This window comes from Xiphophorus maculatus, chromosome 8 (genome assembly GCF_002775205.1).
Source record: "Xiphophorus maculatus strain JP 163 A chromosome 8, X_maculatus-5.0-male, whole genome shotgun sequence".
In the NCBI taxonomy this organism is placed as follows: Eukaryota; Metazoa; Chordata; class Actinopteri; order Cyprinodontiformes; family Poeciliidae; genus Xiphophorus; species Xiphophorus maculatus.
In genome coordinates this window covers 25,590,864-25,607,474 of record NC_036450.1, presented here as the reverse complement: position 1 = coordinate 25,607,474, position 16,611 = coordinate 25,590,864, and the positions used below count along the sequence as shown (strand labels likewise).

Sequence of the window (16,611 nt, the reverse complement as noted above, 5' to 3'; positions counted from 1 at the left end):
TGTGTTTTTGGTTTATTAAATGATCATTTTCACTCTATAACCTGGGTTCATTGCATTATCCTCACCACCTCACGGCGCAAATCATGACAATTTTCTTCCACAAATACATTTATTTATTAATTTGTATATCCAGGAGAAAAATACAACTTAAGTAACAATCTAAAATGTTAAGATTTCTTTGAAAGAAAATTACAAAAAGTGCAGAAAACCATCAGAGTCCTCACTGGAACACATTCAGAAATCTTTTAGTTTTCTTTCAATTCATTTAAATTTTTCCTCGAGGTGCCCCCTCCTCTTCCTCCTCCGTTTTTGTCCTCCTCACATTCTCATTTGGTTTTTCTTCCACTTTCCCTCTGCCCTTATTCAATCACATCCTATTTGTTTCACCGATTGCACAATGGCACTCGTTCACATACAAGTGTGGGCTTTCAGAGGCGGTGGCTTCCTCCGCTCACTCGCCTGGAGTGATCGGCGCCGCGTCCCAGATCCAACACCTGACGCCAATTTAGGCGCGCACTGAGACACACGCGGTCCAATTTACTTGTCACCCTCTGGACACCACAAACTCCCAGGCCTTTCCAGGAGGAGTAAATTATGTAGCCACAACAACACGAGGCCGTGCTCCTTGAATAAAAGCGAGTGTGTGTGTGTGTGTGTGTGTGTGTGTGTGTGTGTGTGTGTGTGTGTGTGTGTGTGTGTGTGTGTGTGTGTGTGTGTGTGTGTGTGTGTGTGTGTGTGTGTGTGTGTGTGTGTGTGACACGCCGTAAAATGCTCAGGTCGCATAGCAGAGGAAGACCAAGTTAATAAAAAAAAGAAGATCGGTGAATTATTTTGTCGGAACGGCCAATGTCCGACATTAAATTGTACAGCTAATACGGCCAATACCATTCCATTAATATTGTGCATCCCTACGAAAGATTATGCATAAATATCCAATATAAGCTAGATAATCTGGAGAATAAATATTAAATTATAGATAAATTTAAATATGATTAAGACATTTTACACTTTTTCTTTTCAATTTTGTAGCAGAGAAGCATTTAGCACTGCAACTGGAAGACTTTTTGGATATCCAAAATATTTTGGATATGTATTTAATCATTATTAAATATTTAATCAATCAGCAAAACAGCTGAATGATTGGGCTCATTTGAATTTGTCCCGCTATTAGATTATTGCCACAGGATAAACTCTTCACACACAGAAGAGCAGCTTCAAAAAAGTCATGCGACTTAAAACGAAATCTGATATAATGAATTGAAGATAGTTTGCAAACAGAACTTAGTCCAAACAAAAAAGGCTTCCTCATCTATAAGATAAAATCATGTCTTTGTAGATGAATGATAAAGCTCTGTGTGTCTGCAAAGAGTGCTTCACGTTTTTCTTTTTTTCTTTTTACTGGCCAGTGAAAACATCTTTGAAGGAGCAGACTTTGTAGTGGATGGAAGTTTTTTACCATAAGAATATGAACTGAGACAAATATTTCATTCTGTTTAAGGTTTATTGGTGTAATTTGCCAGTTGAGGCAGCAGGTGAATAGAGGGACTTAAACCCATCGTGTTCTTTCTCCTTGTGGCGTTAATCTACTTCACACCTGGAGGTTAATGGATCCCAGATGCTGCTGACGATTTTCAAGGGCACCTTTAGAATCAAAGTAAAAAAAAATCTAACATTTGGGCCATGGTTTATGTTTATATCAATTATTTATCGCAGTTTGATTTTCAGACATAGACTGAAGTAAAATGATATAAATCGTGAGCTAAATTAGGTAGTAGATCATTATGCAGCAAAATGCTCTTTCATAGTTGTTAAATCACTGTAAAACATAAGTAGTTCTCCTTACTTTTAAGATATATGAAAACTTGTGGCCTCAAAATTATTTAGTTTTCATCAAATTAACAGATTAACATTAATTTGTGCCATTAATAAATCTATGTTTAATGGCTCCCAAGTCTTATTTTTCTGTATATGTAAATAAACACCAAAGCTTTCTGAAGGCACTGTTCTTTTTAACTTGAAACTACTTCTATAAAATGAAAATCCTTTGATTGAAACAGTTCCTGCTTTTTATTTCTGTACTCAAACTTGGACAGAAAATATGGAAAGCAGTGATAGTTTGCTCCTTCACTTATTTAATTCAAGTGATTATTGTAACAAAAGTTAAATGCACCCAATTGTACTTTGTTTCACAGCAAAACCTTGACCAAAGTCATGTTAGATTCATTCATCTTTTTCAATTAAATACAATGTTACGATTTACAGTGTGGAGTAACACAAGTAAAAAAAATTCACGCTTGACTATTAGAATAGGAATTTATGAGCCTTTATTAGACGGGTTCTCAAGTATTTATGGATTTTTAACGGGTGGGAGTCCACTGTAACTATTTTATGAACTCCTATTTCCAATATAGACATCCAATTTTTATTATATTATGACTCTGTGTATACATACAATAATATTATTTGTGTCTATCTATGAAATATGCAAATGGTGAAACAATTAATGATCCTCCATTTCCAAGGCCATTATCCATTTTGCTATTTTCACTATGTAAAAGTAATCAGCTCCATTTCTTGCGTGTGTGAAATTGATGCCAGTTAATAAAAAACAAATACTCATCTATTTACTCTCTTGCTACATTTTTGCAACAAATAAAAATGGATCTTGTCACTGTTAGACACAATGAAACGCTTGTTTTAGTTAAGATCTTCGTTTACGCCAATTTGGTGACTTGGGCTTTGAAATGTTCTGCTTTCCTAGCAACAGAAAAACACATTGAAATTCTAATCTTCATAAAAAAAAACTCTCTATGAGGCCGTTCTAATGTGAAATCAGCACAGAGGTGATATTCAAAGACGGCCCGGCTCAGATGAAATCCATCACTCTGATCCGTGGTGAAGTAACTGCCCGATGAATCCATCCGTCTTCTCACCGCATCGTGTCATAATCAGCTGTAGCACTACTGATCACATTGACTTTTTGACCCGCGTTAACAGTGACAGAGATGGAAACGTCTCATTACAGCCAATCATGGGCCTCAGTGGCTGACACCGTCAGAGAGGAGAGGCAGTTAATCAGGCTGTTGTCTCTCGTCTCTCTTCTCAGAGGTTTCCCGGAACGACTCCTGTCCCGACCTCCCTGAGATCCAGAACGGCTGGAAGACGACGTCGCACGTGGCGCTGGTGCGAGGAGCTCGGATCACCTACCAGTGTGACCCCGGGTACGACCTGGTGGGACGGGAGACCCTCACCTGCCAGCTGGACCTCTCCTGGAGCTCTCAGCCCCCCTTCTGCGAAAAGAGTCAGTTCTTCTCAGTTGGGAAACCTTCTGAATTTAGAATGACTTTACCAATTCTCTAAACAAAAATGTAGGAAATGGACTGATTTAAGGTCAAACATTGATGAAAAAGTATCGTCTTTTGATACATTGTAGTCTAATATCTAACTGAGTGAAGTTGGACCCCCACCTTCTTCAAATCGGGCAAAATTGGTGCCAAAAGTTTGTGCTATGTTTGTGCAGCAAAAACTTGTTGTTTGTGCTGCTTTGGCTTTGAAGATATTAATGAAAGTTTAAAGGTCAACCAGCCCCCCACTTTTACTAAAATTAAATTACCTTTAAACTTTAATTAATATCTTCAAAGCCAAAGCAGCACAAACAAAAGGTTTCGCTGCATAAACTCAGCCGAGTTGATTGGCACCAATTTTTGCTTGATTTGAAGAAGGTAGGAAGGGGTGGATGACCTTTCATGACCTCTGGAAACATTTCTTAATATCTTCAAAATGATAGCGGCACAAACGTAGCACAAACTTTTGCCACCAATTTTGTTTAATTTGAAGAAGGTGGAGGGTCCAGCTTCACTCAGGTCTAATACAGATTCAATTGTTTTTTTTCACCACTTGAAAACTAAACTACTTCCATTTACCGATGATCAAGTCACCGCTCAGAAGTTGATGTGGTTTTTATTTCCTTCTCTCAGTCATGTACTGCTCCGACCCGGGCCACGTGGAGCACTCCACCAGAACCCTGTCCGATCCCAAACTGCTGGTCGGCACCACCATTCAGTACAGCTGCAGCCCCGGTTTCGTCATGCAGGGCGGCGCCACCATCACCTGCTACGGCCGCGAGCCGGGGACGCCCGTGTGGACGTCTCGACTCCCTCACTGCGTGTGTGAGTATCTGACGCAGAGTGGCCGGGACCCAACGGTTAGAGAGAAACGGTTAAGCAAAACAGTCTGACCAGTAGAAGCCTGCAGAGGACGGAGAACAGGGGCACTTTGGTTTCCTGGACCAAGGCCATCTGACACGACTGGGTCTGTGTGAGTCCTTCTCTCTCTCTCTTTTCCTTCTCTCTCTCTCTGTGTCTTTCTCTCTTTATTTTGCAGCATTAATGCAAGCAGTGCTGCTTTTACACTTCACCCTGGGCCTGATAATGTGTGGACTGTGTGTATTTTTCAGGGCTATTAATGTAGGTGTCAAGTGTTTGATATGTAAATGAAATGCTAATAGAGCGTACCAATCAGCCCTCAGCCACCTGGACGAGGGGGTGGAGATTATCCATGACTAATGTCACCTTAGTCAGAGGCTGTCAAATCTGTCTGTAGTGCTGTGACACACACATGCACACGCCTACACACACACAAAGAAAATTCCTAATTTGGGGTTGAGAAACACCAAAATCCCTCCTGCTAGCGTTTGTCGTGTTTTTCTCCTCCAGCTGAGGATTCCGTTTCCTGTGAGAACCCTGGTCTCCCTGACAACGGCTACCAGATCCTGTCCAAGAGGTTGTACTTGCCCGGCGAGTCACTCACGTTCGTCTGTTACCAAGGTTATGAGCTCATAGGAGAGGTGGCCATTAAGTGCATTATCGGGAACCCTTCATTTTGGAGCGGCCCTCTTCCACTCTGCCAGGGTGAGATTTGCTTTTCAGTTTGGTCTTTTTGATTTTATCATAATCTGTAGCTTTAAAGATGTGAGGGGCATTTCCACTTGTTACAGAACATGCCCTTCACATTTTCTGTAATAACTCATTTAGAGATGAACTGATCCACTTTTTGCACTGATACAGATATCTGAGGTTTAGTATCAGATTGGACTGAGGTCATTTGTTCACCTTTAGGTTTTGTCACTTTTCTGCAGGACTATTTTGTCACATGAATCCAGTTAAATCTTATTTAAATTAAACTTAAATTGTTGATTTGTTTTGACCTTGCTTTTTTGTCACACCTGAAAGTTTCATCAAGTAACATGTTTAGCTCATATATCAGTTTATTTCATAATTTAGCAAGAAAAAACTGTTTTGAATTTAAAACGTTTTTTTTTTTTTTTGATAGACCCTCCAATTAACTCGATTAAGCATTTTAATCCAGTCCCACCACAACTACATTAAAGAGGTGTGGTAAAATCCTAATAAGTAAAACATTGGCAGATCATGTGGAAAAGTGAGACTTTCAGCTGCTTCCATTCACTATTGCCAAAGAGTTTAATATCAGGCATAAAGCAGTTTTCAAATGATCTAAGAGTTCAAATGCTTTATTTTAGTTTTGCTTACAGTACACGAGGATAAGTGTCAAAGTGTTTTCTTAGAAAATGTATCAGTAAAAAATTGTTTAGAAAGCACATTACATGGACGTTATCTTTATTTTTGACTTAAATTTTTAACTGACTATGCAAATCAGAAGATTTGACAGGCATACTACATAAAAAGAAGGCTGACTGTGAACCTGGAGGAGAGGCTTAGTTAAAAATACAGACTACAAAAAAGAAACAGTCTATGTGATGTCAGTTTTCATATGCACTGACTGACAGAATGATGTTTTTCAGCTAACCGTGACTGCTTTGGCAACCATGCTTTGGAAGGTGAGTGTCTGTCTGTGTGGTGAGAAGTGAACACTTTTTCTTAGCAGACAGATAAATCAAAAGTCACAAAGAAAGGAGAAAAAGATGTTTCAGAAAACCAGCATTCCTCTCTCTGTGTAAATTTCATCTACAGAACATGTAGATGTTCTATACATGTACATGTTCTGTAGACTACATATACCGAGTTCATTTGCCATCTGTGTGTTTACCCCACTACCAGCATTTATCCATTTCATTCGCCTGCGTTTCCTAAACCTCCTTCAGCCTGACTCCTTATTTTCTGGATGATGCTCTCTTATTAATCCTGCATCATTCATTTGTTGGGTGTCAGTTGCAGAGGCGACGGCAGGCTCCCCTCTGGATGGAGGAAACGTAGCGCTAGCCATCTTCATCCTGGTTCTGCTGCTGTCTGTGCTGCTCGGAGGCGCCTACGTCTACGTCACGAGGTGAGTCCAAAAACTCCTGGACCGAGAATCACTGAAACGGCTCAGAAAAACACAGGAACGCTCCGGGTTCAAGACTTTCTTTTTTTATCACCCAGGAGCCAATAAAAGACTAAGGCAAGACTAAGACTAATGGTTGACCTTCTTATCGTATATATTTCTATTGATATGTTTTACTATTTTAACTAGTTTTCATGTTTTTATTTGTTGTTTTATTCATTTATTTATTTTTACTGGAGACTTGCAACGAAACGCTGTTCTGTGTGTACATTTTAAATGTGCAGTTGAATTACAATAGTCCGTGTAAAAGGAGTTACATTTTATACAATTCATTTCTAATATATTTCACAAAACGCATGACCCAAAGTTACTCCATAAACACGTCCAGTCAGATACAGTCCCCTGCAAAAGTATTCACACCCCTTGAACTTTTCATATTTTGTCACATTACAACAAAAAAAACTTTTTTTTTCCATGTGATAATTGTGAAGTGGAAGGAAATAGTTTGAAATTTGTTTTTCCAGACCTGAAAAATGTGCCATACTAAAGTTCACACACATTTTGACAAGCTGCTGTGAAACTGTAGATGTCCCAGGATGACTTGATTGGGTGTCTTGTAATTTTAAAATTTTTTAAAAATGTTTACATTTTTTTCGTAATGTCTAATTGCTGACTTTAACATGTGGATTTCCTCCTTTGGCCCAACAGGTGCAGATATCACACCAACCTAAGGTTGCCACTGATCTACCCTCACCCTTACCGACAGATCACTGTGGAGACAGAGTTTGACAACCCGCTTTATGAGACAGGAGGAGTAAGTGTCCAAATGTGGAAATTATTATAAGTTAGAGGCAGAAAACATAGAAACCTTGTGTTTTTATGTTTTCATGTTCAGCTTTAATATTAAAACAAGCGTCATTGTTTTTCTCGTAGCAGGTAAGTCATTTTTTAAAAGATTTCACATGAATAACATCTTTGGAACCCTTATCTTACCTATGATAATCAGCTGCAGTGAGTCTGCTAAGCCTTCCTGCTACATGTCTAGCTTTAGCTTAAACTGGCTTTTCAAATGACATGTTGTTGAGAAAACTAACTTACAGAGCTTAAGCTGTGTGATAAATACAGCCCTTGGACCGGAACTGTAACACATTAAATGTAATCAATTAATTACATCAATTCTGACTCAGTTAAGCTACTTTTTTCTTTTTGTTTCCTTCTTCTTTTTTTTTACGAACAAAAGCCCAAAATGGAACCTTTGTATTCACATTTTCCTGATATGTCAGTAAAATCCGACACAAAAGCAACATCCGCGAACAACAGGCCTGGACCACATTTTTTGGTCCAGACCAAACCAGCAAACCAAAACGCTTCCCTGGCGTGAAGCTAAAGCTAGTAGCCTACAACCCCACACGCGACTGAAAAGTTGTAAAAATGACGACATAAGCTCCTTAACATTGAACTGTCTGGGATTTTTTTGACGTAACGCCGCCTCTATCACTCTGCTTCACTTTCAGCAGGACACTCGTGAATATGAAGTATCAATATGAGACATTTCTAAAGACACTTCTGAAGCAACCACCCGGCGCTGACACCTCATCATCCCTCCCTGACCCTTTCTACCCAGGAGGAGGCCATGTAAATACAAATAATGATGTCCAGCCCCTCCCTGTTACAAGACAGTCACTCATCTCCCCCTACCCCTCCCTTAGATGTGATAGCTTTTGTAGACATAATGGGAAACTGAAGAGGAACCTGTGAAGCAAAGAGATATTAACACGAGTCAGTGACACATCGGCGGGAGGCGATATGGACGGTAGTAAAGGAAGACGTCGGGGACAGGACGCCGTGGGAGGAATTAGAGGGTCAAAACATGTTCTTTTAGGGAGAAACTAGATTTCTAATAATTTTTCCTTTCATTTGTAACACAGCTGCTGTCGGACCTTTTTTCTGTAGAAGCCAAGTTAATGTATTTTGTAGTTACCTTTGTCACTGGAAGAGTTTGACATTTCTGTGCTAAATTTAAAACGTTTACATGCAGGAAATCAACAGAAAACAATCATAATTTATTTCACATTCAAAATCTAGGTGAGAAATGTATTTATTTTTTTTTTTTTGGAAAGATCAAATTGAAATGTAAATATTGCGAGCTAGTTGAGCGACATAAAATGCCGCTGCAGTCTATTGCGTCATACCTATCAGACTATAGGGGGCTCTGTTGTGCTGTCAGATGTAAATAATAGATTTAAAGGCGCAGTACTATGTAAAATCTACTTTTTTTTAGCTTTACATCATGTCATAATGTTATTCCCTCATCAGAACCATACCTGGAGTGTTGCTTTGATTCTGCATGTTTGAGAAATCCTTTAATCTCCCATGGCAACCATTCAGCTGTGCAAAGCTATGCTTTACTTATACTGAATCAGCTGATGGGACAAAACTGATACAAGTAATACATGTTTAAGGCACTTTGTTTTATTGTCAGTCAATTTCTTTTGGATTGTTTCAAAATGGAGAAATTAACTAAATCCCATTCCTGTGGAAAAAGTTATTTTTGAATAACATTGCCAAAAAATGTCCCACAGGTACATCCAATATACACCAAAAAAATAAGGCAAATATAAATACATTAAATAAGATTTTACAATGGTATGAAAAAATACTTCCCCCCCCCTTAGATTTCTTTTTTCACATGGAAAGAAAATGTCCTGCCATCAGTTAATAACCTCAAGGGCAAATCACTGCAGGTCATCTTCTGCATGAGCCACTTAGCTGAATGAATCATCATCAATGAATAATGGGCTAAGTAGCACTAGTCATTTCTACAAGATTAGCATAGCATTCACAGGCTGTAGCAGGGGAGCGTACATGATGCGTCTCATGTCTGAAAATGTGTGCAACCTGTTTTATCTACAGCTCACATTCCAGTAGATGGTCAGGGAAGTGATACTAGTTTTTTTTTTATCAAAGCTGCAGTAGGTAACTTTTATAAAAACCAATGTTTTGTGCAGATTTCTTAAACTATGTCAGGACAGTATAACAGACACATAAACTGTGGAAAAAATGAGCTTCTTTGTCTCAAAAATCCCCAGATCAGAAGCAACCAATCAGAGCCAGGGAGAGGGTCTTAGCGCTGTCAATCAACCACATATATCAATATGCTAATGGCGGAGGAACAATTTACCTTTCCAGGAAAACTGTTTATCCGTTGTCATCGGTGGTCCTGCTAACTACCGTTAGCATTCATGACAGGCTCCTTTGCACAGAAGAAGCAGCGGCGCAGCAGTGGGAAAGGGTGAGGGTGCAAGCAACACATACATGAGCAGATTGACAATGCTAAGACCCTCCTCCTATCTCTGATTGGTTGTTTCTGACTGAGCTGCATATTTGTTCAGATGGCAGGAGGAACACAGAAAGGAGCCAGAAGAGGTGGATTTTTTTTTCACAGAAAATTTGTTCGTATTGTCACGACATGGTAACAGCTTTAACAAATACATAAAATATATGCATATTTTATAAAAGCCACATACTGCAGTGAATTTGTGAAACAGAAAACAGACAAACAATAGTGTGCTTGGGTTACTAAAGTCCAGAAAGAAAACAAACAAGTAAAAACTCCTGTCCATCTGATTGCACTGGAACTTTAACACATCCACATTTGAACATGGGCCACTCCGTCAATTACTTCATTTATTCAGGTGCTGCTAACGCTAAGGGGGAATTTCTCTGTCCACATTGATGAGTCATGTTCTCTTCCCAAAAGCTGACAATACTAAGAAGGAAAATGTAGCGTCTTTCATTTTTTAATGCAGTCGGCCTAACACAGAAAGCCTCCTGTCCCCAGGTGTCCACTGAGGGCCAACTCTTGTTTTCTTCCGTTCGCATGCAGCTGGATTAACAGACGTGCCGCGACACGTCAGGAGAGGCTGGTGGTTAGAGAGAGAGATCAAGACCAGGCTTTACTGCAAGATGTGAAATGCGTAGCTGTAGTTAACTGATCAGTATTAAAGTGCAACTCAAGCGATCCCAGAAGAAGACGTATTTATTTTGATGTACTGTAAATGTGACGTTTTATGCAGAAAAATAAATGTACATTTTCATTATGACTGGACAAATATGATCAGTTTACTTAAATAAGAAGTAAAACTTGAATAAAAAAAAGTGTGAAAAAGTTTGTAAAGACTGGAGTGTTTTAAGGTTTGTGTGTGTTTGTGTGTGTATGCCATGTTTTATATAGTAGGTTAGTTCTTTCAGAGATCTACCTAGAAAAAATATGAAAAATCTCATTTCTGAAATGTATGCATTCCCATCTTTTCTCTTGACCAGCCTTTTGTTGTCCCTAAAATGCATCAGATTCCAGTAAGTCTATCTAGACTTGTCTTAGCTCCCCACCATGTCTTAGGGGAAATTGAGACATTATTCAGGATTTCTGCATAATCTAACTGTGGAGAATTATGGAAAGGTAGGATAAAAGATGTTTTTTTACATTAAATTTCCTTTCCGTCCATCAAACCACCAATCTCTCATCTCAGTGTTTTTTTTTTTTTTTTTTTTATTAATGCAGACTCCACGTTTAGATTTTGACCTCCAAGAAGTCGGGCTTCAGAATTAGCCCGACTTCTGAAGCAAAATCAAGAAGGTCTATGATTTTGTCATTAAAATGGATATAAAACAATGAACAATCCTACTCGTTAAAGGGAAGTGAACTATAACTAAATGTGAACATTACCACAAAATAATGTTCTCACGGTGAAACATGGACGTGAGTTGAAAATGTTTAAAATGAATAGATGAAAAGTCAGAACTAGACAGGGCTGCATTTCTCTGAGGTTTGAAATCAGTCTGATACAGAACCAAACCACAGTTTCTATTCAAAATCACCAGTCAGATTTGAGCTGAGGTTAATGGACAAGCACATGAGAGAGCCCAGGACCAAGATCCGCCCCAAGAAGCCCAACCAGATGGCCAGCCTGTGGGGAACGCTGCGCCGTCCGGGCGGACACACCCAGGTAATGATGGAACAGAGAAACCTGCAGGCTGCTGTCATTAGCAGGATCCACTCAATTTTTATTTTTTTTATTACTTCTACGGATCCACTCAGTATGACTGGCGCAATGTGACACATTATCTAGTAAACATTCACATTCTTTTTTTTTTTTTACACAAGTGATGGTAGATCTCATTAACTGCGTTTCTTTTACAAATGTGTGTAAGTCTTTTGTCTATATAATGCTAATGTCAAACAAATACAATTTCGCAATTGTGGTGTTTCCATTAAATAAGAAGATTAAATTAAAATCACATGAATAAGCTTGTTCATGCGATAAGTCACCAAAAAAACATAAAGCCATGACAGCGGATGTAACCAGTTTAAATATTCAAATTCAGCCATGGCGCTTGATCATCTAGAAGTAATCGGGAGACGTTGGTGTCTTATTCAGGCTTTGGAGCATCAAGCCTCTCATACTGGGAGCGGTACTTATACTGCAGAGTTTTGGGGAAATTGTAGTCTGTGATTTTACAGAAGAATTATGGATTCAATACAAAATGACACACAAGTTTTCATGAACTGTGCCATACTGTGAGTTCTGGTGGAGCCAGCTGCAGACTGTAAGGAGAAAAAATCATCATCCTCCTACTTCTTCCTGTTGTCTTTGTCGTCATTTTCACCAGTAGTAACATCCGGCTGTTGATCACGTGACTGGTGTGATGTGATCAACAGCTGATGGTTCAGAGATGGTAAGTTACTGGCAGGCTGTGGTGGCTCTGACACAAATGTTAAGCATTCTGCACCTTCAAAGAAAAAGCACAAACAGAGCAGAATAAAGGTTTATCTCTCAATAATCCTCCTCATTTTTTATCTGTCACCATCATTCCTACCTTGATCTCGCCTCCTACTAACTTCCTGTTATTTCAGGTTCCCTGCAACAGACTGGCGACCTGTCCAGGGTGAACCCCACCTCTCGCCCGAAATGTATGCTGGAGATAAGCACCAACACCCCTCCTGACCCCTCTAGGTACAAGGGTGTACAGAAGATTGATGGATGTTTGTTTGTTTGTTTCAGGTTCCATCTGGTAGACTCAAGAGCGGATATTTCCTGAAGACCAAACCCCCACACAGAGGATGGTCAGAGTTGTCTATAATTTTCTCTATTTTATCAGGAATCCTTCTTTGCTTCATCATCCCCAGAGGTCTCACAGTCATTCCCAGAACAGAACCAGCCTTCTTTATCAGGCTGTTGAGCCTTTTTAGATCCCTAGCTCTGATGCTGCTGCCCCAACAGATGACAGCAGAAGAGATGACACTCTCAACTACATACTGACAGAAGATCTGCAGCATCGTGCCGCAAACCTTGAAGGATATTAGCTTCATCAAGAAGTCCAGTCTGTTAATTCCATTCTTATGTAACGGCTTCACTGCTGCGTCTCCAGTCCAGTCTGTTGTCAAGGTGAACACAGAGGTATTTATATTCCTCAACTATTTCCACTGTTTCTCCTGTGATAGAAATAGGGTTTGAGCTAACCCTGTTCCTCTTGAAATCTACAATCATCTCATTTGTTTTGTTTACATCCAAGATGAGGTTGTTGTCCCCACACCATGCCACAAAGTGGTCCACCAGCTCTCTGTAATCAGCCTCTTGTCCATCTCAGAGACACCCAACAACTGCAGAGTCATCTGAGTATTTCTGTAGATGACAGAGGTAAGACGTGTGCTGGAAGTCTGAAGTGTAGATAGAGAAAAGGAATGGTGAGAGTAACGTCCCTGTGGTGCTCCTGTGCCGCTGACCACCTGGTTAGACACTCAGTCCTTCATTCTCACAAACTGCGAGGCTGAATGGTGCTTCAGTTTTCAGAACCACAATGTCCGAAACATCACCACCCTGGGGTACATGTGATTTGACAGCAAAGCAACCAGAGCTGTACAAGCCACATAGAAAACTGTCTAAGACATAAAATGAACTCAACATTCTGACATTGTGATGGTTAAACAAATGGTAAAATTCCTTTGAAGAGCTTCCATTTCTGTTTGCAGCTTTGACTTCCATTCTGTTTGACAGATGACTTCTCTCTATCCTAATGTTGTCGTCTTGCAGATGTATAATGGCTTTGAGGCAAATTCTCCCATGCGGCTTTTCCCTACCTCCAGCCTTCTTTAATGTCCTAATGACTCTCTCTGTAGCCAGCAGGAAGTCTAATCGGAGTACAAGGTTTCTTGCATGGCATCAGTTTCTAGTGGCTTCCCTGCTGCGTTTAATTCATCTCTTGAGAAGCTTTTAACCAGATGCTTGATAATATCCGGCTCTCTAAGAAACCCACACACAGGTTTAATGAACCGAAAGACACTCGCAGAACCAGAATTACCACCTGCAGTTACTGTGTATAGCTGGTGGTGCCATTATCCAGAGACACTCGGGAGTGCAGCGACAGAAAAAGATTCGTAATACAACAAGAAACTCGCAGCGCTGAGGAAAAACACGCAGTAAGAATCCATCAGTAATATTTGAAAAGATGCAAAAGATATGCATTGCCAAAGGTATTTGCTCACCCTTCAAAGTTATTACATTAAGGTGTAGATTGCTTCTACAAGTTTTTGTGAATTAAAGGGCCGCTCTGAATGAATTCCAGTGATAGCAAGCCTCCTGAGTGTAAGTCCAACTTCGGTGGAATGCATGAATTCTAATGTAGCCATCTTTCTACAGCGTCACCATCCATGCTTCCAATAACCATATGCAGTAATTGTGCAATTTGAAATTTTGAAAATAAATTTGCTTAATAAATTCCCAGGTTTTCCCTTTTTAACACTCATGGAACCTCTTCAATCCAACACAATGAGTCTGCATGAGAAAAATGGTTCAATATTGGAAACATTGTAATTGTTCAGTTTGAAGGATAAAGCTGATGGTATTTCTCACTGTCTTGATATGCACGTACAATGATCCTTCAAGACATTCACAGGTCCTCCAGCGACATTGTGAAGCTAAATGTTCTTCAGTTTTTGACTTCAGTCTTGTGATGTTGCTTTAGAATTAGGTCAAGTAAAAGCATCTGCATCGCTGCTTTTCCATTAACCCTAAAATTGTGCAATTTGACATTTCAAAAATAAATTTGTTGTTTTCTGTTAATGCAGTAGTTTTCACATTTTTTATAGCAGTGCAACAACAAAAGTACAACATTTTCCAAGTGCCTTTATCTAGAAAGACATTTGAAGAACTGCATTGTAATAGCACTATTGCAATAGGCATTCTTCTGTGTCTTGTATTATGTCTAAAGAAATATTTATTGTCAATTGCACTTCATAAATGGCTGAAGAATTTGGTATTTTTATGATTGACTTCCATTTTCCCCAGATGTTGTAAAGTTCAGATTCGATTTTTGAAAATTCTATAATCAATAATCAACTAATGCCATAACGGAACATATTTAAGTTGGGTTTTATGTCATCCTCAGACACAATATTTTACTCTCTGACTAACTTCACAGTTACAATGCACAAGTACTTGTAGCCTAATAATTCAGACTTTTGAGAAAATGTTAATTTATGAGCTGTGTCCTGTTTTAAAAGGGTTTTAATTGTCCATTGTCATAAAAAATATAATTTTGTATTTATATTTCTGGGTAATTGTCGTAAGCTATCATCACTTCTGTGGTTGTACGTGACCTTGTTATTTATTTTATTTTATTTTATTTTATTTTATTTTATTTTATTTTATTTTATTTTATTTTATTTTATTTTATTTTATATATGGGGGGATATACTGTATATGTTGCATCCCGATCCACACTCCATTCCGGTTGATGGCGGTAATGCACATCAATAAGTTGCTTGCCAACCGCCATAAAAAAGAAGAAGAAGAAGAAGAAGAAGAAGAAGAAGAAGAAGAAGAAGAAGAAGAAGAAGAAGAAGAAGAAGAAGAAGAAGAAGACGTTGCCGTGATAATTTCCAGCCATATTCTCCCAGAGTTGAACCAAGTTAACAGGTGAGACAAGTTCCGTTTAAATTAGTAATTGTACGAACCTGGTCGTTTGTCTATATCTCACTATTTTAAATTAGTGTTCTAAAATTGTATTTAATATTTCCGGGTTGTTAAGTGAGGTTACTAACGCAAATTGGCTTGACGTCACCAAACTGCAAATTTATCTCTGCTACTTTTCTCTGGTTTATCCGCAAGAAGTTAACTTAATGTCGACTTTTGAGTCAAAACAAGTGAATTTATGTCGGACTGTACAACCGGCTAACTGGTTGTGAAGAGCAAAGGGACTCGCACCAGCAGGCTAAATGTAGCTAGTTAGCATAATTCACGGTACATTACTGTCAGCGCTGCGGTGAGACGCGGTTGTGGCTGATTTGAAGCTGGAGCAGCTCTTTTCTGTGATGTACCAAAATTTGACTTTTAGTAAATTTGCCATTCAAGGAAGGCGAAAAGCAGTATAGTTATCAAACTCTGTTTCTTGACTGAAATATTAAAAATGATTGTGTTGGCCTTTACAGCATATAATTTTTCAAATGACTACTATATCCTTTAGCGTGAAGATGCAGATTTTCGTGAAAACCCTCACTGGGAAGACCATCACCCTGGAGGTGGAGCCCAGTGATACCATTGAGAACGTGAAGGCAAAGATTCAGGATAAAGAAGGCATTCCTCCTGACCAGCAGAGGCTGATCTTTGCTGGCAAACAGCTGGAAGATGGCCGCACCCTGTCGGACTACAACGTCCAGAAGGAGTCCACCCTCCACCTGGTGCTCCGCCTGAGGGGAGGACGCTGAGGACCTGCTGGCAAAGATGTTAGGGTTCAGTTTTGAAGAGATTTGATCCTTGTTCACATAGTTGTCATTTAACATATCAATAAAGTTGAAACATTCCTGACTTGAATGAGTTGTTTCATTTGGAAAACTAAGTTCATTAACCAAATATTCACAATGGGGTAAAAACTGTATCATGTTCTGAATCAGGTCAGTTAGCATTTTAAAAGTCCAAATGTGCCTCAACTATACAGACTTGCTTAGCTGGAATTTTTTCAAAGTTTTCACTGAACATTAGTCTAACTTAAGAATGGGTAAAAAAATATGTTTTGTTTCCTAATCAAAATTCAAACCAAAACTTGCTTCCATTAGTGAATTTTTAACTGAAGCTAATAAAATCATGTTTTAACTTTGCTGTTGTGATTCAGTAATGACCTTTATGTTGACCTCAGCATGTCTGACTGGGAGAGGCTCGACTGACACGGGAGCATGATGGGACTACTCTCATCCCACTCACTGTGTAGACCTCACCTTGAACCTATCCAGGTTTTCTAAAACGACTACCTGTGGTC

The 16,611-nt window shown here is 39.2% G+C and overlaps 2 protein-coding genes across 5 annotated transcripts in view; both read left to right on the top strand.

The window, feature by feature from the left end:
* The window catches only part of sez6l (seizure related 6 homolog like), a 66,184-nt gene extending 55,713 nt beyond the window's left edge, over positions 1–10,471 (top strand). The window contains exons 11-17 of one of the 4 annotated variants that reach the window (XM_023338739.1): positions 3,107–3,301; positions 3,978–4,169; positions 4,716–4,910; positions 5,822–5,857; positions 6,195–6,303; positions 7,009–7,114; positions 7,818–10,471. In XM_023338739.1, coding sequence (XP_023194507.1) covers positions 3,107–3,301; positions 3,978–4,169; positions 4,716–4,910; positions 5,822–5,857; positions 6,195–6,303; positions 7,009–7,114; positions 7,818–7,847 — 863 coding nt within the window. In that variant the 3' untranslated portion in view covers positions 7,848–10,471. Of the gene's footprint in view, positions 1–3,106; positions 3,302–3,977; positions 4,170–4,715; positions 4,911–5,821; positions 5,858–6,188; positions 6,304–7,008; positions 7,115–7,814 lie in introns of all 4 variants that reach the window. The other 3 variants (XM_023338738.1, XM_023338737.1, XM_023338736.1) reach the window with 3 other exon arrangements.
* Positions 10,472–15,183: 4,712 nt separating this feature from the next.
* Positions 15,184–16,161, top strand: LOC102217109 (ubiquitin). Its single transcript, XM_014471706.2, has 2 exons — positions 15,184–15,275; positions 15,823–16,161. Exon 2 carries the CDS (start codon positions 15,830–15,832, stop codon positions 16,061–16,063), a length of 234 nt encoding a protein of 77 aa, XP_014327192.2. The 5' UTR covers positions 15,184–15,275; positions 15,823–15,829; the 3' UTR covers positions 16,064–16,161.
* Positions 16,162–16,611: the final 450 nt, after the last annotated feature.